Source organism: Rhopalosiphum padi, chromosome 1 (genome assembly GCF_020882245.1).
Source record: "Rhopalosiphum padi isolate XX-2018 chromosome 1, ASM2088224v1, whole genome shotgun sequence".
Classification (NCBI taxonomy): Eukaryota; Metazoa; Arthropoda; class Insecta; order Hemiptera; family Aphididae; genus Rhopalosiphum; species Rhopalosiphum padi.
This window is the reverse complement of record NC_083597.1, coordinates 74923555-74945939: the sequence shown is the minus strand read 5'-3', so window position 1 is coordinate 74945939 and position 22385 is coordinate 74923555. Positions and strand designations below refer to the sequence as shown.

Here is a 22385-nt window from a genome sequence, read left to right as displayed (position 1 = left end):
TTAGCCCTCTTAAAATCTAGATAAAACTATATTTAGCAAGCTGTGGATTAATTTAAGACCGTGCAGTGGACCACGAATTAAGATAAATATAGATAATATTTAGGAATAATTAGATTTATGTATATTAATATATATTCATGTACATATGCCATATGTCTATGTATATATTTACCTGTGGAAATAAATTCTTTATTATCAGCTATGCCCTATAAGAATATACATTATCAAACGGACGATAAGGTTTTACAATAGAATTTGTGAATTTTATTATTTGTTATTTTTCGCATGTATATTTTATATTTTTATGTACTATTTAGTATTAATATTGTTCTGTGGTATTGATTAGGTATAGTTAGTATTTAGTACTCGCCATTCACTGTTTTCTACTTTTATTGTTGAATGCTGGAGTTTACTGTGTGGATATCGTCGTAAACTTAGTAAATACCGTTCTTACGTATCAGTCTTTACTCACATTCATTATTTCTATAGAAATAACAGTAATACTTAAACATGACTTCAATAGAAGTGAAGGAAGTGATCGAGCACCCTATAAAATTGAGAGGTACATCAAACAATCAGGAAACTTTTAAATGATAATATGAACAATTGTTTTGTATTTGATTTTTAGTAATGCGCCTTGGTAAGCCGGTTATGTTTAACTCGAAGGTGGTCACGTGTGATTCAAAAGATTTACCAGGAACTGTGTTGAATGCACAATTAAAAAATGATGTGACTACATTAGCTGACGCAGAAACATTGGCAGCTGGGTCGTTTCTATTGGTTCCTAATGTCCTAGAGTAAGTTTTAAAAAGTTTGATAATTAATCAATTTTTAGATGTGTATATTAATATTTTTAGAAATTTGTATCTTGGCGAAACATTTCTGTGTTATATTTATTTAAAGAATGAAAGTTCTCAAACAGTCTATGATATTATTTTAAAAGCAGAAATAGATACTGCAACATCACATATACCGATTCTAGGACCAAAAGCTTTTCCTAAGTTGGACCCATATGCTTCTATTGATGTTATTGTAAAGCATGAAGTCAAAGAACACGGTAGTGTCAAGTAAGAATTGTGCTGAAATGAATTTAGAATATCATTAGTATATAATAATATGCATTTTTTAGTAAATTGATTTGTCAAGTGGAATATGATAGGAAACATTCGTTTGAAACAATATTCAGCTATAGGGTTCCAAAACCTTTAGATCTTAAAACAAAATTCTACAATACTGTAGTAAGTATCTTAGCAATTGTTAGATTTCAGTAAATAATAAATGTATAAATTATAAAAGTATACATAACTTAGAATAATGTTAATATTTTCATTTTAGACTGATGAAGTTTACTTAGAAGTTCAAGTCCAAAATATTATGTCGACTCCAATCTCATTAGAAAAATTTATCTTGGAGTCATCAGTAGGATATAATGGTAATTTTAAATTATTATTATTAATATTTTTGTTAATAAATATTTTAATTTACTTTTTTTAACTATAGTTATTTCAATGAATCATTTACTTGAAAGCTCTGATAATAAATCTATTTTTGGTGATATGGATATACTAGATGTCAAAGAAACACGGCAATATATGTATAGATTAAGCTTAGATCAAACTGCTGAAAAAAATCCTACAAGAACAAATAATCTTGGCAAGTTAGATATTTTATGGCGGTCTAATATGGGAACTAAAGGTCAAATACAATCCAGTCCTTTAGTTAGACAGGTAATTAATTGGTTTATATTAATTATTTTAATTATATTGAATGTTGATAATTAAATTGAATATATATATATTTATATATATTATACAAAAAATAACAACTGTTATTAAATTATATATGTACTGTTAGTAGTATAATACTAGTTAGACCTTATATGTTGGTAGATTCCAGAATTAGATGACATAACATTTTCCATAACATATTTGCCCGATATGGTTTTTTGTGAAGAACAATTTGACTTCACATGTTCAATAAAAAATAACAGGTAATTTAAAAACAAACAAATTCAATCAATAATTTGTCACTATAAAAACAGATTGCAACATTACTTATTGTTTGATAATTTTGGAATTTTTAGCTATGAACCATAAATATCGGTACTTATATTTAATAATTTACACATTTAATTTCAGAAACCGTGACATGCAGCTTGTTGTTGAAGTCAGTGACGAAGAAGATAGTAATCTTGCTTGGACTATGATTTCTGGCATACAGTTAAGACTTTTACCACCATATGCAACAATCAAAACAGTATTCTCAATGGTAGCGTTAAATCATGGCTTACAAGTATGATTTTACTCTTGAATGAAATTTAAAAATACTTTTTCATGTTCTTTATTTTTAGGTTATATCAGGTATTAAACTAAAGGAATTAATACTGAACCGTACATATTCATACAATAACTTTGGCCATGTATTTGTCACTCAAAATGTTAGTTAACCTTTTAATGCTAGTTTTTACTAGTTTCTGTGATATTTTTTTAAATATAAAATAATTTATTATATATTTTATTCACTTAAGTAATAAGTATCTTAAAATAATCAAATAAAAACATGTAATACAATATTTTATTTATGTATATATATATTATATTATACTTAACATTGTTTTGATCAGGTCTATTTTAAAATAAATATTAAAAATAAAACATTTTTTGATTTTTAAAATGGATTAATTAACATTTATTCTATTAAAAATCAAGTATTTAACGTGTTCAATGCACATAAAATTATTAAATAAAAAATTGTAAGTAATAATCAGTACCAAATACCATAATAATAATAATAATAATAATACTAGATGGTTATTTGAAAAATATTGAGCGTTTTCATTTCCTAAGAATAAGCATGCAATTAGTCGTTCTCTTTTTGTGTTCAAAATAATAAAAATAATTCCCTACCCGTAATAAATAATATGTTATTATGAAATTTGCATCTTTGGAACCAATTCGTAAGGAACACTGAAATACACAGTTCAGCAGAAAGATACTCAAAATAAGTAGATATCACAGATTACAATATAGGTTTTGTTTGCTTCGGTTTATGGCAAAATATGGCATGTACCGAAGTTATCAGGTGGCTAATCAATACGATTATGGTCAACATAAGTATACCGATGTACTGGAGTATTGTTGCAATGCAAATGATTGTCCGTCAAGCCATCGCGTCTAAACGATACTTAACCCGCCATAACTTCACTGTTCCATCACTGTAAATATCAAATAATGACTGGTTACAACTTATAAGTTCAATATACCAACTAACGAACACAACATGCAAAGCATCATGCATATAACGGATGAAGTTTTCAAAATAATGAATACAAATACAATATATTATATAGTAGGTATGTACATATATAACATTTTTAATTTATTATATATTTTAATAAATTGGCTTAACTGTACAATTATTTCTTTAAAATTATTGTTTAATCTTTGGTTATTAATTATTATCAACTCAGGTTAGATCATGGTATAATGTTAACATACATGTTAATAGTGTTCATAAATATATAAACATACATGTTTATATATCTGTGCGTGTCTTATAAATAATGAATAAACTAAAAACATTAAAACTTATAAGGTGGACTTGGAAACTTAGTACAAAGACAATAATTTTTTCTTTATTAAAGATCAACGACTACATTTATAAAAATATTTCAATTCAATAAAAAAATACAGTAGCAAGTTATTTTATTACTAATAATATTTTGTAAATTTAGTCATTTACCTAGAATAAGCAAAAAATTAATAATTCATTAGTAGTTTAGTCAAGCTAACCATTAATTATTATACACTTATTGATGATTAACATGAGTAGATAACTGTACTAATTATTTATAGTAAAAAACATAAAAAGTATGCATATCGTTTTTTTAGGAAGACATTTTTATACCAAAAAGAATCAAAAATAAGAATTAGTATTGAATTTTAAAACCTTATAAAATGGTTAATAGTTTTAATTTAATATAATAGGCCTATGGCAAAAATTAAATATTAAAAATAATTAGATAAAATATCTAATTTTTGTCTAAAAGAAATAACTACAGAACAAAAAAATAAAAAAAGGTAAATACGTGAAAGACAAATGAACACATAAAATATCAGGTGGTTAGGTGTAAGGTGGGAAAAGTTACCTCAAATAACAATACTTATCAGTGGTGTGATGAGTCTACAAATATTTTTTATCAATCACCTATTTGTTACTTAAATCCTTTTAAACGTGATTAGTTATACATTTCTTATTTAAGAATAGGTATATACACATTTTAACATGATATATTTTTGATATTCCACCACCAAAGTTAGATAAATAAAATATGAATATATGATAACAAAAATAAAATTTTACAACTAAAACAAATTTAACATTAAATAAATATTGAACAATGAAACAATAACAACAATAATAAATAAAATAATTAGCTTTCATGCAAAATAAAAAATCATATTCAGAAAGCCCAAAAACTAACTAATAAAATACATTTTAATCTAATAACAAATAAAATATTTGAGCAAATAAAATAAGAAAATAAATAAAATAAATAATTAAAAAAACTAATTAACTATAAAATAATGTTATAACCGCGTTTATAGATGAACCCCATACATAATGTTTTCAAGAGTTAAAATATTCACATGTCCAGGTTGAACATACGTCCTGTTGACATTGTCATAGCTGTTGGAAACGAGATATTTTGAGCCACTCGCCACATCTTCACTTCTCCACGGCTGAAATCATCGCATACACACACCACATGCAAAACTGTCCCTCCACCATACCACCGCTACATATGTATATACTAATATAATGAGAATTAACACATACTGAGCTGCAGTAAAGACATGCGTTGAATTTGTGGCAATGGCATTAATTGGAGAATCGTGTGCTTTCATCTCTCCAAGAAGTGAGCAAGACGACTCTGACCACATTTTCAAAGATCCACTACGACACACACTCAATAGTATTGGATGATCGGGAACAACAGCCAATCCGCAGATCCAATCTTTATGAGCATTATTTATTGACTAAAAAAATAAATATTATTTATTAATAAATAATAATAATTAAGAAAAATGGTGGAAAAATTATTTACAGTAACTAATTCTTGTTTGTCAAGGTCCCATTTCTTAATAGCATAATCTCTTGAACCAGAAAATAGTATTTCATTATGTATTGCAAGTGTTTGTATTCCATCATAATGAGGGGGTTCGAGATTAACGGTAGGATTATACGTTCCAACAGCCTCCTCATCAACTTCAAACATCTTAATGTAATGGTCTTTAGATCCAGTAACTATAATATCCTTGTTGTCAAACCGACCCACTGCTAAACACATAACAGCAGCTGTGTGACCACTACTCAATTTTCCTCGAACTGCAAACCTTAAAACCAAAATGATTATTATACTCAACTTCTTAAACCAGTTTTAAAAATAACTATTACTTTCTCATATCCCAAATTTTCACTTTGTCACCAGATGCCATGTACAATGTTCGTCCATAATTATTTAGTGCAATATCATTCAACAAAATTTCTCCAACTGGAATTTGTGATGACATAACTGATCCATTGTTAACAATACCAGATGAGCTGTAACATTAAATTAATAATTAGTTAATCACACCATTTGAGTATTGAAGAAAATTTTTAATAAGTATTTATAAAAATCAAAAAACATAGAGATCTAATATTCAATTATTTATTTAGCCCAGTTAAATAAAAAAAATAAGCTTTAGCTTAGAAAAAAATACATTTAAAAGTTTTACATACATCCTTAATACATTGTTATAAGTAATACATGAAAAGTTCTCACCAATATCACGTGAGCTTCAAAGGTTATTAGACCTTAGAAAGTCAAATGTCACAAAAATAACCTTTTTGTAAATATCTTGTTTTATGATAAAATATTTATACAAAAATGATAGAAAAGAAATTATGGTTTTTTATCAAAAAATTTATTATTTAATATTAAAGTATTTATTTATTACCTTTTTGCAATTATTTTACTATACAGTAGAATCCGCTTAATTGGGACACATTGGGCGAGACCTATTTGTCCCCATTATCCGAATAACAAATAAACCGATACATTCGTTTGGGACTGCAAGCTGTCCCTATTAAGCGGTTGTCCCCTTTATGTGGTGTCCCAAATAAGCGGATTCTACTGTATATTGATTGCACAATAAAAAAAATTTTCAGAAAAAGTTCTATAACACATTTGTGTATTTTATAAGTTATATTTCTTAATTATTTTTAACATGTTGACTACAGAGCCCCACATTATATTTTAATGCCATTTTATATAAATTAAATTTTTTATATTTATTACATAACAATATTTGAAATTGTTTTAAGTGTAGGTATATAGATAATAATATGACTACCGGGCGTCTATAAAAACACTTATATACATTGTGGACACCAGCAAGGCAGCAACCACATAACAGTTAATGTATTAATCATCATGTTGTATTTAATAAAATATCGTCAGACTATAATATTAAAAACTTTCACAAGGAACATTTACATTTAATCTATAAACATACTTTCCTTATTTTTAGTTTAATGTTTACTAGTATTACCTGAGAGTCTTAATGCATTTTGACAATCTCATATCCCAAACTCTTACATATGAAGAAGTTACACTAAATACAAGTTGTGCATATTCATCATATTTTATTGCAACAACACTATTTGGGTGACCAGCTAATGTTTGAATTTCTTTACCACTGTTTAGATCCCAAATTTTTACAGTCTTATCTAATAAAAATAAAATAAATTAAAACTAAATATTAGTAATTTACATAAATAATTTAATAACTAACCTTTAGAGGCACTAAACAGCATGTCATCAGTAGCATAAACTGCAAGAACTGCTCTAGAATGACCTTCTGTGATATGTGTACATACCAAAGGAGTTTTCAATGAAGTCTAAAATGATAAAGAAAATTATAAGATACACATATGGGTACACTAAAATTAATACTTACTTTTCCTTGATATGGTTGTATTACACCTTTAGATCGCTGTTGTTCATTAGGTTGAGTAGTACTGGATGTAAGGCGAGAAAAAACATTTTCATCACGACTGATTGCTCGACGATAAGTAGGTGGTGAATTTGGAGGGCTTTTGTTTAGTCGATCCCTGTTAGGTTGAAAAATAAGCACCAACACCAACGAGTTAGTATAGTTAATTTATTTATGAGATTTAAGAAGCATAATAAATAATTTTAGTTAATTTATTGAACTTAAATTTAAAAAAAAGTTGGTAAAAAAATATATTAGGATTTTAAAAAGTTAATAGTTAGTAGGATCACTCACATTGAACCAGGTTTGCCTAGTAAGTTTGTATTGGGAGAAATTATAAAAGTTCCACGCCTAATGGGACGAGGTGATACAGATTCTTGTCTTTCAATTTGTTTTCGGCCCATTACTGGTGATGGTTTAAATTTATCAGGTCTAAAATACATTTGTATTACATAATGAATATAATGTCTCAAAGTTAGGTATTAGAATACTAGATATGCAATATACCTTAAGAAAGAAGAAGCACTTGGCACACGTACGAGAGGTACTCGTTGTTGGTCTACATTTTTGGAGGCATAAAGAAGTTCTTGTGCTTGAGCAGGTCTGCGTCTATGTTTACTTGCCCCAATATCATTTTTGGAATGTGTACTACTTCTGAAATCATAATTAAACAAAATAATTTTTATTAACAAAATATTATACATGATAGTATAATTACCACTATAAAACAAATACAACATATTGAAATATTATTGATTTAATAATAATCAATAACTTGATATTTTTTCTTAAATTAACTTAAAACAATTATATAAACTAATATAATAAGTATTAATTGTTGAAATTATTTTAATGTTTATTTATTATATAATGTTATTAAATATGTCACATTATTTAAATTCTAAATACTAAAAGCATAATAAATTAACTAGTTTTTTACTTTAGAAATAAAATAAGTAGTTATGGATTTTTGTTTTAAAAATAAGAACCAGAATTTATAAATTTTTAGCCAATTTAATATTAGCATATTCCTAGTAATTAAAGTTAGTTATTTACTTACGCCATATCTGAAGGGGAGGTAGAACGTGACGAAGATGAAGAACTCACTACAGATCTGATATCTCTATCACTACTGGTAGTCATACTTATAGGCATTTCATTAATACGTTCTCGACTGGACAACATGTGTTCTATTAACTGTCTTTGTATTTCGTTTTCTTTTTCAAGCTAAAAATAATAAAAGTTATTAAAATTTAAAATAATTGGAAAAAAGTTTTTATTAATATAAAAAAATACTTAAGCTTAAATAATTAAATTATGCATCAATTGAATTTACTAATAGTATTAAATAAAGACACTTATTTTTTTCTAATAATATTCGCACTAAATACTTATCATTTATTTTTATTAAAATGGTCTAGTTTCGATATTATATTATGTTTAAATAGTCTATATCCCATTTTAATACAAGAAATATGTAATCATAATATTATATTTTTTTATATGACAGTACAATAATGTAACTGAAAATAAAATATATTAAATTATCTATTGTTATCATTTTACCCGGGTCTCAAGTTGATCACATTAAGCAGCTTACATTGTATTAAGAATTAAAGATAAAATATATTAACAAATGTAGTTAAGTCTCTGTACTAACTGTAATCAATATTTGTTTATCAATGCATTTATAAACACTAATTCTAAAAATATTGTTAGATAATGTCCATTGCAACAGACTTAATCTGACATTTAAATTTTTAATTTTATTCAATCATAAAATTAAAAAATAAAATTTAACAATAAATATATTAAATAATTACTTGTTGCATTTTAGTTTCTAACTCTTTCAAATTTATATCTCTCTGGGCTGCCAGACAAGAATTATGTAAAGACATTTGAAAAAGTTTGTCCAATACATAAATAGCATCTGGCAGATTATTTACATGGCCATTTAACTCCAAACTTTCAGTAACAGTCTGTAATACATAATAATATTTAAACAATATATTGATTAAAAATATCCATTAAAAAGTAAATAAAATAAAATAAAAACCTTAGAATCTTCAATTTGCAATATATTCTCTTGAAGTTCTTTTATACTTTCATCTACATAATCTAAATTAGCTCTAATTGCTTCAATTTCGTCTTCAAAATCACGATGTAAATTACTATCACGAGGTTGTTGCACATGAGCTTCAGCTAATTTTTTTAGTTTGAAATCTAAATCTGAGTGTAGTTTTTTTCGCTCTTGCAGTAACCTAAAGTTAAAACATAATTTATACATAAAATTAAAATAATAAATAAATAGTTTACCTTTCCATGTTTTTTTCTAAAGAATATAATGTCTGTTTATTAAGTGATAAAGCAGATATATTCTTTTCTAAATTGAGCCATGTTTGTTTGGAACTCTTGCGATTAGCTTGAGTGCCCACTGCACCTTTGCGATTATTATTTATAGCTCTTGCTGCACGACGAAGTGCAGTTACTTCTTCTTGTTTTCTTTTTAATACTGCATCACGAACACGGGATTTTGATTCAAGATTTCTCATTCTAATTTCTGCTCTTCTAGACTCTTTTCTCAGTTGAGCTATTTCTTTAGCTTTTTTCATTTCTGCCTCATGATGTCTAGTTGTTTCTTCTTTTATTTTATTCATTAATTTTACTTTAGTGCGTTTCATATCATTTACTTCATATTTAAGTGTTCGTACTTGATTTTCATACTGAGATTGATCTCTTAGGAGTTTTGCATGTTCTTTTTTAGCAGATTGTAAGGATTTTAATTCTTTCTGCATGGTACCAAGTCTACGTTCATAATCATCCTTTACTTTTTTTACTTTTTCAGATGGATTATTATTATTATTACCTAAATATTAAAATGAACAAATATGAAAAAAAAAAAATATTACTAGAAATTCATTTAAATAATAAAAAAAATTGTTTAGTTACCAAGAGAAGAAAGAACTGTATCTCTTTCATCTTGAGTTAATTTAATTTTTGTTTGTAACTGTTGAAGTTTATCTTCGTAATGTTGTCGTAAGTTAGCTAATCTACGCTGAGATAACTCCAACTCTTCAATAAGCTTTTGCTTTAAATTAATTTCAGATGTTAAATTTGCTAATTCTTGACTGTATTGGCTGTCTACACTTGCTCTCTCATTTTCATCATCAGATGAGTTATCTTCGCTATCTGAAAAATAATAATATTAATAACATTTAAATCTGTAACTCAATGAAATTATTAATTTATTACTATGATTTTTTTTTAAACTTAAATAATAAGATAATACCGTCAGAGATTGAAGGTTCACTTTCTGTTTCTTGAGACTTTACAGAAATTAATCGTTGTAGTGTTTGTTTTTCATTTTCCAACTCTTGTTTTGCTTTTGCAATCAATTCTTTTGAACTGTATTCCTCGTTAGGAAAACTCGCATGATTTTTTATAGCTGAAGAAGTATTTTTACGTAGTTGACCACACATATGTTCTGATTCTAGTAATTTTGCTCGTAACTCTTCAATTTCTTTTAAATAACCTTGTATAACATCAGTCATATTAGATTCTATACCAGCATCTGTGTTTAACCAGGCTCCAGTTGCCTTTTCAGCTAATAATTGTGTATTTTTAGTAGTTAGAACATCAATAGTTTCTTGCATAGCTTTTATACGAGTTCTCATATTAGTTAATTCAGTCTGTAACATTGTATTCTCAAGATATGTATCATTTACACATTCTTCACCATTTTCATTTACAGTTCTTTTACCCTAAATAATTTTACATAAAATCAACAATAGTAGTAGTAATATTTATAGTAAAAACTAGAATTATGAAATTATAAATTACCTGCTTATATTCCATAATATCAAGTTGCAATTGTTGTATTTCTTGTCGTAAAAGTTGAATTGTTCTTGATGATTTATCTTGGTTAATTACCACCTTGTTTTGAATATTACGTGCTCGATTGGCATATTTTAAAGTATTTAGTGTTTCCATGAAATCTCTGTCACTTGGTGAAACACATGCAATCATTACAGTACGACTATTACCTCCCAAAGAGTCTTGAAGTAATCTTGTTAGTTTTGAGTCTCTATAAGGCACATGGAGAGCTTTTCTAGACCTATCTCCTAATGCTGATATAACATTTCCTAATGCTAATAATCCACAGTTAATTGATATCCCTTCTTTGGCTCTATCTCCAGTAGCACCAGTCCGTTTCAATCTTTCTGAACCAGCCAAGTCAACAAAATGAAATTTAGCAGTAAGAGTTTCAAATTCACCAGGATTTTGATTACTAGTAGAGTTTGTGCTACAATCTTCTAAAGTAGATTCAGTACCTTCATCCTAAAAGTAATATATTTAAATGTTTTAAATAAGATCTTAAATGCACCTATATTGAGTATTTTTATCAAACAACTCTCATTATTTCAAAACTAATATCTTTTTTGAATGACAGTATATATTTTTAATTTTGTGTTTTTAAGTAGAATACATTTTTCAGTATTTTGATAGGTAAAAATTTAAATTTGATCAAGTAGTTTATGAGTTACAAGTATTTAAAATTTAGGTAATTGGATTAGTAGACCAAATTTATGGGTATCCTTGTATCACTTTACTCCACTCACCAAATTGTTTTCTCGATTGGGAGTTAAGAAAAAAATTGTTTTTAAATATGTTAAAAGGATTCTATACTACTGTTGTTTAGAAAAAAAAAAGATCTAAATGCGCTCAATCGTACTAACTTGAGTTTTATTCTAATATAATATTGAAAACATATTTAAATTTTGTGAAGTCTATTTTGAATCTTGATAGCGAATGGAGCAAGTGTTATACACTCGCTGTACGTGTCAGAAAATGTCTAAAATCGAAATTATTTCATGGCGAAAAGATGTAAATAATAGATCTTAACAAATTATTTTATTTTCGTAAAATGAAAGTCTCACTTAAAAGTTAGGAAAATAACATCGTAATTTTAGAAATCAATAGAAAAAAATGTATAATTCTGACTTGGAGGAATCAAAATAGACTTCACAATAAAATCAAATGTTTTAAAATTATAATTAGTACATTTGAAAATATACACATCTATTTAGCGTGGAATTTCCTTAATAGATTTTGAAATAATGAGTGTTGTTCAATAAAATAATCACTCTGTATATGATACAACACATATACCTCATGTTTAACAAATCGTTTTTGTTGAATGTTAATAGTGAAGACTGCATGACTTCTTGATGATTGTGAATTCATAGCAGTTGCTGCAGTCGTACGAGATAAAGCTCCTTGACGTAAATTAGACAATGCTTCAGAAGCTGAATTTATAGGTTTCCATGATACACCAGTTACATAAATATTATGTTGCATATCTTCATGAATACGAATACCACTTTTATTCTAAACAAAATATTAAACTATTAAAATAGTTATTACGTTTGATTTATTACAATTAATTTACTTTAGCTATAGAATAGTCATTGGCGGTATCAAATAAATCAATTATTTCTTCATTGTATAGTTCTAAAAATTGTGCAGTAACAGTAAAATGAGGAGAAGGATCTCCAATATCCAATGATTGTTGTTTTATTGATTGTATTCCATCAAATAGTTGATGTATAGCTCGTGGAATGATGCCTATGGCGGACGGATCTGTGTCATCAATATTCTCCAAGTCAAAACCTGTGCCCATCGTATATGTTTTACCAGATCCAGTCTAAATAATATAATAATTTGTTTTCAATATTTGAAATATTTAAATGTACACAGGTTATTTTATTATTTACCTGGCCATATGCAAGGACTGTTGCATTATATCCTTGTAGAGCACCAGCAACAAGGCTAGATGCACAGTTTTCATATAAAGTTTGTTGATTTTCGTGTGTATCAAATACAAAATCATAGGTAAATGATTTATCTGAACCTAAAGTCACTTGTGGTTCACCAGGGGTTACATTTGTACAAATACGACAGCCATCAATCACTTCACGTGCAATTTGTGGACGTATTCTATAAAATATTATCTAATCAGTATACAGAAATATAGGATATGAAAAATGTGTCATAAAGAGAAAGTTCAAACAAAGGGAGTATAATAAAAACTATACAATGTACATAGTACATATACTCAATGTAAGCTAATTAAATGAAAACTATTGTTATTTGTTCTAGTTTCAACAAAATAATGACCTCTGTTGATGCAAAAACAAAATATAAACAAAACAGAAATTAACTATCCAGCTATCACCATATATGGAAAAACCACTTGTTCCCCCACATGAAAAATTCATTTTTTTTGCCACTCCTTGTCATTCATAGAGATGGGCATTGTCGGATTCTGTCATAAATTATGAAGGCCATGTGACCCATTACGGATTTATTATATACCATATTAATAGATATTATAGAAATCAAAGACAGTGACCGAAGGCCAATATATAGTTAACACCTGCAATATTTCAGATATCACATTACCTTTACTCAATATAATTACACATAGGTACAGCAGAACTAATGAATATACTTAAGTATTTTTGAAAGTAAAATGTTTACAAAATTTATTTCTCACCTGACGGCTACTTTCACGGACAATTCGTCTTCTGAAAACGACATTATAACCGAAAAATAAAAAATAGCCACACACTGGAACGTCAATAACGAGGAAAATAATAATAGTTATGACGATGATGTAGTAGGTACATTCAGCTGACCATCAGGAAACAAACTACGTTAATATTAAACACACAATATACGTTCGAAGCCGGACAGCAACAATTGATTCCGGTCCATTATTGAAACGCATGAAGTCATTTTTGAGTATCGAGTAATAATAAATAATAATTAGTTACTGGTCAGTGGTGGACAGCACGTCATAGTGATAAAAAAAAAAAAAGTTCGTTTAACTAATAACTGGACGGCAGGACAGGTACCTACAACAATAGTATAGCAATGATACTATGATAATAATATTAAATATATAAATATAATAAAATAAAATAGTGTTCCGCGGACGATCGCGAGGTACGGTGCGCGACTATCAGACGACTGCAGCTGCGGCGCTGTCGCCTTCCGTTGTCGGTCACGGCACGCTGATAACGGAAAAAACAATAACAAAAATAACCGTACCAAGTTGATAGGCGGGATCGGAAGTCGGCTTATAGTATACTTGTCCATGTGTTACAGTTATTTGTCTGGTGGGAAGTTGTGGGATTTCTATATTGTATATGACTATATTATAGTGTTCAATGTTCAATATTCATACTTTAAATACCGATCGAAGCAGTGAATACGTTGATTTTACAATGATGTATTTTTTGTGTCATTGAAGGAGCTTTTTACTGCAATAGAAAATATGTTTTAATCTTGAACTTCAATGCATTTTCTCATAGTAAAGTGATTCTATTAAGTGCTTGGGGGGAAAAACGTTTCCTAATAATTATTTTTTTAATAATTGAAAAAAACATAATTGAGAAAAATGAGAATTTTTTATTGTATTTATTTATTTATTTAATTCGTTGTAATTCGGAAAATAATCATCGTAGTTACTTGAGATTTTCACAAAAAAACTGGATTTGGATTTTCTATCCACTGTATCATGTATGATTATAAAAATATGAAGTTTTTTGAATTATTTATAGACAAATTAAATTCTCTTTAAATTTTGATCAAAAAGCTCAATACAAGATAACTCAAAAGTTATTATAACTAGAATTAAAATAAAGGGAAATATAACCACTTTTTTGTAAAATATTCAAAGTACAATTAATGTGTCAAATTTTAATTAAATGATAAATTTATGCTTACATTCTGATTGAAGACGTTCTTCAATCTATCTATATTAATAGACAATAGTCAATAAGTAAGTTTATGCTTCACAAGTCTTTTTGATATATTTTAGATTTTGAACGGAGTGATCTATATTGATTTTACAATGATGTGTTTTTTTTAATTTTAATTTTATTTTTGTGATTGTCATCACGTTTTGGAATAGTAATAAGTGCTTTGATTTTTGACTTCAACACTGTTTCTAAAAGAAAAGTGAATCTAGTCGGTACTTTGGAGGGTCAAAACTATTTTTAAAAGCGTCAAGTAAACGAGTAAACCCCTAAAAAGTAATGGAAAAGCGGGAATTTTTCTCATAATCAGTTTTTGACAAAATCTATTTTTTTATTTTGCTATAACTCAAAAATGAATCGTTTTAAATACTTGAAATTTTCACTAAATGTTTATACTAGCGTTATCTATTTACGATTTAATTTTCAAAATATTTAAAAAAATTTTAAACTATTTATAGACCATTGAAATTTTTGATTTTTCTAAATTTTTTTTTTTTGAAATGTCTATAAAAAAAATTTGGCTTTCTAAAAAATTTTGAAAATTTAATACAAGGTTTATTATAAGTTTTTCTTATTGAGGTAAAAAAAAAATCATAAATCATTAGTCACGATTTTTGTTTAAAAACATTAAAAGTTCAAATGTTTACAAAATATGTCAAAATCGCGAAAATTTGCAAGGAATTTTGAAGTTGAAAATTCATAAAATTTTTTGTGATATACATATTAGGTTAAAAAACCCAAAACAAGGTTATCTATAAATTTTCCTTCAAATAACTGTAAAAAAAAATTATTCTAGCGTCAATAAAGAAAAACTTTACGTACGCTACCCCAGCACCCCCACATATGATTTTCATAATTTTTTTTTTCATTAATAATTAGTATGCAATTAATATGAATTTGTATGACCATTTTTCAAATTTGTACGCATGTAGTTATCGCCCCACAAACAAAAAACCGAAAAACCGATGGCGTCAGGGTAATACTGTCTCATCTATATTGCAATAGTGTAATGATTATTATTCACTGTATGCACTAGTACTATGCAGGCCGCAGGGTTGTGTAAAAAATGTATTAAATATTTTAGTTTTTGAAAGCCTGAATTATTTAAAACATAAAATTAAAGAAAATGTACTTATTTTTGGTAACCGCAATAACTAATAAGCCATAAGGTAGCGGAATTTTTGCTAATTATTTAAAAAGTATTGACAATTTTTCAATTGCATTCTTCCAAAAATTCCAACTAGATTCAATTTATTATCGAAAAATTCCATTGAAATTGATGACAACATTTGATAGTCACAAAAACCATACAAATTTGCAATTTATATTTTATTTTGGAATTAAAAATATATAATCTTGGACTTCAATTGCGAGGACACGAGTCGCCGCCTACTGTACAAAACATATCGGTTATTTGCCCATCACTTATTTTAACTGTACAGTTAAACTTAACTGCATCAGAACACCATTTAAGTTTTTAAAAAGGGCTATCAAATGTTTTCCCCACCAGACCACAATAATAACTGAAATTTATTATTGTTTTAAAATATTAGGCGATGGTCCTTTGAACTTTCTATCATATTTTTATATTATTTTTTTTTTTTTTTTTTGAAAAAACTATCAACAGGTGACTGTGAGCTCAATAAGAAAAAAAAATTGAAATTTTTACGTTTTTATGTGCGTGTATTCTTTTGGTCACATACCTATAAACGTGGATGTGAAGTTCCGAAATTAAATATTTACTCTTTACGGTTATCGATAATTATTAATATTATAATACGTTCATATAAAATCAATGGGTAAAACATTAAAATATTCGCTTAACTGCTTGACAACGTCTAACGGAATTTTATAACAACACAGAAAACGATTAATTTTGTATTTAATTTTGTTGATTTGTACGTTATAGAAATTCAAGGCCAGCGTCAAGTCGACCATAATTATATTATACATTAATAATTTCGGATATGATCACAAGGCATTACACGCAATTCAAAAATACCAAACAATAATGCAATCTACGAAATGACCGGATTCACAAAACAGTATGACAATATTTATGCAGACATAAAATCGACTATCGTCAGGGATAGTTCCTTCCTGACGGGAAACTATACTTAATAACTGGTACCGAAGCCTGAAAGAATGGTCTGCTGTGCAACATTAACTGTTACTGCGATTATGGTAAAAGCAATTATTTAGGATGGCGAAAGAACAACAGGTATATTATTATTATAAGAATTTATTATAGGATTTAATTTGAAATATTAAAAAGTGGTATAGACTATAGGTATTACCGAATGAAAAATGTAATAAATTTATGTAGCGTATCATATAAATAGCATCTAGTATTCTATAGTATCTACTGTCTACACTCAACAGACTACACGTAACACGTACCTATGAGTCAAGAATGTAATTGTATAATATATGCATAACTGCGTACCTACGTATAATATACTTTTTAAATCATATTTAATAAATAATAATAAATCATAAATCGTTTGAAATATTTACTCTTTGAGTTGTATTTTCTATGCACATTGCACACTATGAAAATATTTTAAAATTCACACATAGTGTTATGAAAGTTTATGCAAATTAAATAAAACATAGTTTGACTTCCACATGAAATAAATCACAATAGGTAAAAGAACTAAGAAGGATATAAGATATCGATTTAAATTTTTAAATATATGTTATCATTTAATATATAGGTTAATAGGTAATTTTTTGAATTTATTCAATAACGAATGACATTTTTGATAAACCTATTATGATTTAAAAATAAAAATAACTTACCATATATTATATTATGTCTTTCAAATGAGTATACATTTTGAATTTTGAAACTGTATACCTATATCCGCGTTTAGATATTACACACAGCCGCCTAGTTGTTGATGGACGGAGACCAAAACGGCACAAAGCGAGCAAAAATTATTTGAGCCTGCGGAATCGGCGGCCACCACGGATGGACGCGATCCGGCCGGCTACGCCTGGAGACGAAAAAGAGATATACCCTCCGCCTCGCCACTGGCGTGTCACGTAGTCGGCCGCGTCTGTCATCCGTGGTAGCAGCCACCGGACGCGTCCCTGTGAAACGCACAGTTCGCCGCCGCTGCCGTCCGTGTTCCTAGCTCAAGACAATATATCGTCACTCACCTGGTGCCAAAAAGTCTCCGCCGCCTCCGTCGCAACGATGAGTCGTCGCCTGCGCCGCCGTCTGATTCATACACGGGTACCGCCGGGGCGGGATCGTTACCCGCGTCGGTACCGCTAGCCGTTCGTCGTCGTCAACGTCCACCATCGTTCCGCACACGAACCGAAAGCTGCCGGACGCCAGTCTGTCCGCGAGTGGTCGGAAAACGTGCCCGGGCAACATACCGCCGCGCACCGTCCGTGCTCTTTCTCGTATCCCCTTACCTAATTTCGTCACCGTCGTCCTGCTGACGTCTTCGGCGGCGGGGGAAGGGTGGTGTCTACCGATGTCTACACATCGCGACCATCACGAACAAGCAACCGCAGCACAAACGCAAAGCGCGTTTGGATCGCTTCCACACAGTAGCCAGGCGGTTCCTGCGTGGTTTGGCTGCAGCTGCTGCAACACCCACCTCTTCCTCACCCACGACCGGACCATCTCCTGTTCCTCCTTGGACAAACGGCATTGCGATGTCTTCGACGCTCTCCGGGACGACCACGTCCGTCGCAGTTTCTACTGCCGCCGTTGTGGGAGTCTCGTCCCCGGCAATGATACCAGTATCCTGCGTGATGGTATCCGCGGTTGTGGTGACGTCTTCTATGGACAATTGGTTCGGCGCAACGTTAATCATGCCCAGTACTAAAACTTCGTGTATCAATTGTTCGAAATGCAATGTTTCTTCTTTTCCGACACCGGCGCTTTCCATTGTTATGAGCATCCCAAACACTGTGTCCTCGACGGATGTCAAATAAACGGTTATGTGTTATATCACCGTCGAATCCCATCACAGTTGATATTAAGTCTTCGAATTCATCGAAAATGGACTGATAGATATTATTGATTCATGATTGTGCCTGTCATTTTTATATTTGATGTAAGTAGTTAGACTGTTATTAAAAGTTATACGAATTATGGAAATAAACTAGAGTGAGACTGTTCGGATTAATAATGAACTCGAAAGATATATCGTCCGACTCATATTCACCGAAAATTTCGAAAATCTCCCAGATGACGAGAATAGCGTCGTTTGTATTACTAACCACTAACCAGCGAGTATTACCTACGTTTATCAATCTAATCGGCCAGCATGTAGATACTATTTTAAAACAAGGATTTCGATTTTACCTATATAGGTATACTAGTTAGTAGTTATATTATATACTTTTATAGATGGTCTTTTTTACGTTTTTATTTAATACTTTACTCTTTTCAATCGCTATACATATAGAAACATTTTTCCAATAAAAGTAGTTTTTAATAATTGAACTTATTTTTATATGATAGAAAACTAGCGTTACTAATAATAATATTTGTTACCCCCGAAATAATAATAGCAAAATTAATTGTGTAAAAAAATAATATATATAGGTATATAATATTTAAGACCAGTAAAATAAATGTAATTTCTATATATTACATATTAAAATATGACTGCTAGTCACCAAAGTCAGTTTAATATAATATTATTATACGCGTTCGTATATAATCGTATGTTAGTTATATTCCCGCTCGATTGATTGGTAACGTACTAACGTACTACATAATATCATGACGACGCGTATGTTATAGGGCGTCGTTGTTTGTTTCATTTCAATGTGTAATAATTTTAAAAAATTACCGACGATTTTTAATTTACCAACCTATTATTATAATTCTAATATATTCTTATTTCAACTGTTAGCCCATATGGCAAATTTTTTCCGCAAATAATTTTTTACCTCATTCATTTCACTTTGTTACTTGTCAAAATTGTTTATACCATTTAATACACTTTTTTATTTATCAAAATGTATTATATCTACTGTTAGCCCATATGGCAAGTTTTTTTCTGAAATTAACTTTTGTTTCATTTGTTCAAACTTTTTTATAATCAAAATTTATAATGTTGTTAGCCGTTTAGACAAGCTCTTTTGTTTAAAGATAATTGATTTTTTTATATATCAACTATATATACCTTGATTTGTTTATTGATATTAAAATATGAATTAATTGAAAATCATATTTACACAATGAATTACTGTTTTATTTTTTATTTGTGAGTATATAAATCAATTATTAAAAATTAACGACTCATAAAATCGTTAAAATATTTTCAAAGCTTATTGCAAGAGAGATTTAAAAAAAGAGGCAGCAAAATAGGTTCAACAATTAGTAGTTAGAACTTAGAACCATAAAAAAGAACACTACTTACTTGTAAGAATACGCCGGGACGATTATGAGAAAAATAAGCAACTAGATACATATAGGTACTAAAGAGTGTTTTAGCAGCAGTAGAATATGACGAATGAACAGGAATTTGCAAAATGGTCATAAGAATCAAGAATCCCTCTCTCCGAAATGTAGGTGTATAATACACTTATATATGGCATAATTGAACTAAATTGGTATTAAGTCATACAAGACTTAAGGTCTATAAATACATTGTACTCAACTTCAATCTTTATAAATGACATAGTGGTAAATAACGCATCCCTCTAGTGGTATATTTTCAACTTTCAGGTAACAGCTTTTAAATAGTTTGTTGTCCCTAATGTAGTAATGTCCTTTAGTATGAAACTGCGATGTTTTATAATCTTATTGTATTAATATTACTCTTTATTCGTAAATCATATATTTTACCATTTTACTATAACATAATTATAATAAATTTTATTATAATTAATTTGTGTAGATAAATAAGTTGGTATTTTAAAATTTTTAAATCGTTTCCTAGATTCGGACGATTCGGTAACGAGCCTATAACCCAAGAGTCCCAAACGAGTAACGACCCAAATGTCCCAATTCTCAAACTGATCAGTGATTACCGGCCAGCGCATGCTTGAACTCTTATCGTTTTGTATGTGATAATATTGGCTTGTTTGGTAACCATACTATACCGTGTTCTGTATTCAATAGTGATATTTTGTAGAATCTAGAATTCTAGAATAGATAGTAGTATCTTAAAAAATTCAATTTCGTTAAAGAAAAATTATTCAAGCTGTTGACAAATAATTAATAGGTAAGGTATTCGATTTGGTAATAATTTATGAATTAATCGGTAGTAAATCTTTTATAACAATACACATTAATATATATTACAATCGAGTCGCGATAACTTGAAGTCTAATGGAGGTATAAATTCGCTTCGAGATATGTTTATGTATTATTCAAGATATCTAACTCGAATTTATATTAATTTAAATATAATTTCTATTTCTAGGGTAGTAAAAAAAATTCGAGTTGTCAAGTTTTTCAAGTTATCGAGGTTTGGGTTATCGCAACTTAACTGTATTTTTTATAGTAAGTTTATTTAATAAATGTCTATTAAATAATAGGATGTTGTATACCTAGTAGCTAATTATTAGAACTTACAGCTTATTATAAATTTATAATTGATTGTGTTATATCTTAGTACGTTCTATAAACTATATTTGTCTAGGATTTAACTAAAGTTTTTTTTCTGAGTTTATTTTATTAATATAATTTTTTTTTTTAATTCACAGAAATTAATTTTATAATTTATTAATACTTTGGCATTACTTATTAATTATTATAGTGGGTACTAATAAGATTAATTTAAAAATGTCAAGTTTCTTACATTTTAATTTTTTATTTTTAGAAAGTCAAACTATGGAGGTAGAAACTTTATGCTCTAAATTAAAAGGTGAACGCCCACCTGTTGAAATAATTGAACATAAATCAAGAAAACGAACAAACCAAATTCAAAAAACCAATTATTTAAAGTCTAATACTTCAAATTCAAAAATTGATGAAAAAGTTAATTTAAGGAAATTGCAAAATGAAATACTTAAATTTACAACTCATTTTGATGCAAGAAACACTAAAGCAAAAGAACAGCTTGCTATTAAATTGGGAGCAAAACCTAGAAAAAAGGAAAATTTAAATTATAAGCAATTAAAAGAAAAATTAAAGCAAGAAACTGAAGCAAAAAAAAATCAAGAACAGCTTTTTCAATTACCAAAAACAATGGTAAGGACATCAAAAACTCATAAAAGATTAAATACAAAAAAAAATAAGTCACAATCTACTGATATAATTAAAAACTATGGAACAATAAAAAATAAAAAATAAAATATTTACATTTTAAACTTTTGCATATTATTAAATAAACATTTTTATATAGTGAAAATTTGTTTATTTTTTTTAAATTTGAAAACTAAAAAACAATATTACAATATTTAAAATTTTTTTCCATCAAAAATATGTTTATACAAATATTATTTTGTATTGTACCCTAACCAATTGTACTTTTTTTAAATCGATTATACACAATTTTAGTATTTATATTAAAAACCAAGGACCTTCTATCTTTGTGTAATT

At 28.3% G+C, this 22385-nt stretch overlaps 3 protein-coding genes across 9 annotated transcripts; 2 read left to right on the top strand and 1 right to left on the bottom strand.

Moving 5' to 3' along the window:
* The first annotated feature begins 51 nt into the window (after positions 1–51).
* LOC132918999 (trafficking protein particle complex subunit 13) lies at positions 52–2577 on the top strand. The gene is made up of 9 exons (XM_060980354.1): positions 52–562; positions 629–797; positions 858–1067; positions 1130–1238; positions 1336–1432; positions 1501–1727; positions 1890–1990; positions 2139–2292; positions 2351–2577. Exons 1-9 carry the CDS (start codon positions 511–513, stop codon positions 2444–2446), a joined length of 1215 nt encoding a protein of 404 aa, XP_060836337.1. The 5' UTR covers positions 52–510; the 3' UTR covers positions 2447–2577.
* Positions 2561–14083, bottom strand: LOC132918977 (kinesin-like protein KIF21A). 5 transcript variants are annotated; one of them, XM_060980346.1, is made up of 21 exons: positions 13597–14083; positions 12815–13037; positions 12490–12744; positions 12210–12428; positions 10881–11378; positions 10330–10801; positions 9990–10229; positions 9357–9906; positions 9097–9301; positions 8864–9019; positions 8101–8267; positions 7548–7691; positions 7335–7472; positions 7005–7158; positions 6840–6945; positions 6597–6774; positions 5458–5604; positions 5108–5396; positions 4840–5039; positions 4597–4742; positions 2561–3214 (listed from the first exon to the last, which is right to left on the bottom strand). In XM_060980346.1, exons 1-20 carry the CDS (start codon positions 13638–13640, stop codon positions 4646–4648), a joined length of 4482 nt encoding a protein of 1493 aa, XP_060836329.1. In that variant the 5' UTR covers positions 13641–14083; the 3' UTR covers positions 2561–3214; positions 4597–4645. The 5 variants fall into 5 exon arrangements, with proteins under 5 accessions (XP_060836329.1, XP_060836317.1, XP_060836324.1 ...); XM_060980334.1 differs by having other exon boundaries at positions 7548–7694; positions 13597–14082; XM_060980341.1 differs by having other exon boundaries at positions 4600–4742; positions 7548–7694; positions 13597–14082.
* A 6866-nt stretch (positions 14084–20949) lies between these two features.
* On the top strand, positions 20950–22194 carry LOC132930299 (uncharacterized). 3 transcript variants are annotated; one of them, XR_009662210.1, is made up of 3 exons: positions 21019–21176; positions 21265–21344; positions 21664–21723. XR_009662210.1 is itself a non-coding variant. In XM_060996089.1 (2 exons), the coding sequence occupies exon 2, from the start codon at positions 21675–21677 to the stop codon at positions 22134–22136; it is 462 nt and encodes a 153-aa protein (XP_060852072.1). In that variant the 5' UTR covers positions 20967–21063; positions 21664–21674; the 3' UTR covers positions 22137–22194. The 3 variants fall into 3 exon arrangements, 1 of the variants encoding a protein (XP_060852072.1); XR_009662213.1 differs by lacking the exon at positions 21664–21723 and having other exon boundaries at positions 20950–21063; XM_060996089.1 differs by lacking the exon at positions 21265–21344 and having other exon boundaries at positions 20967–21063; positions 21664–22194.
* The last annotated feature ends 191 nt before the right edge of the window (positions 22195–22385 follow it).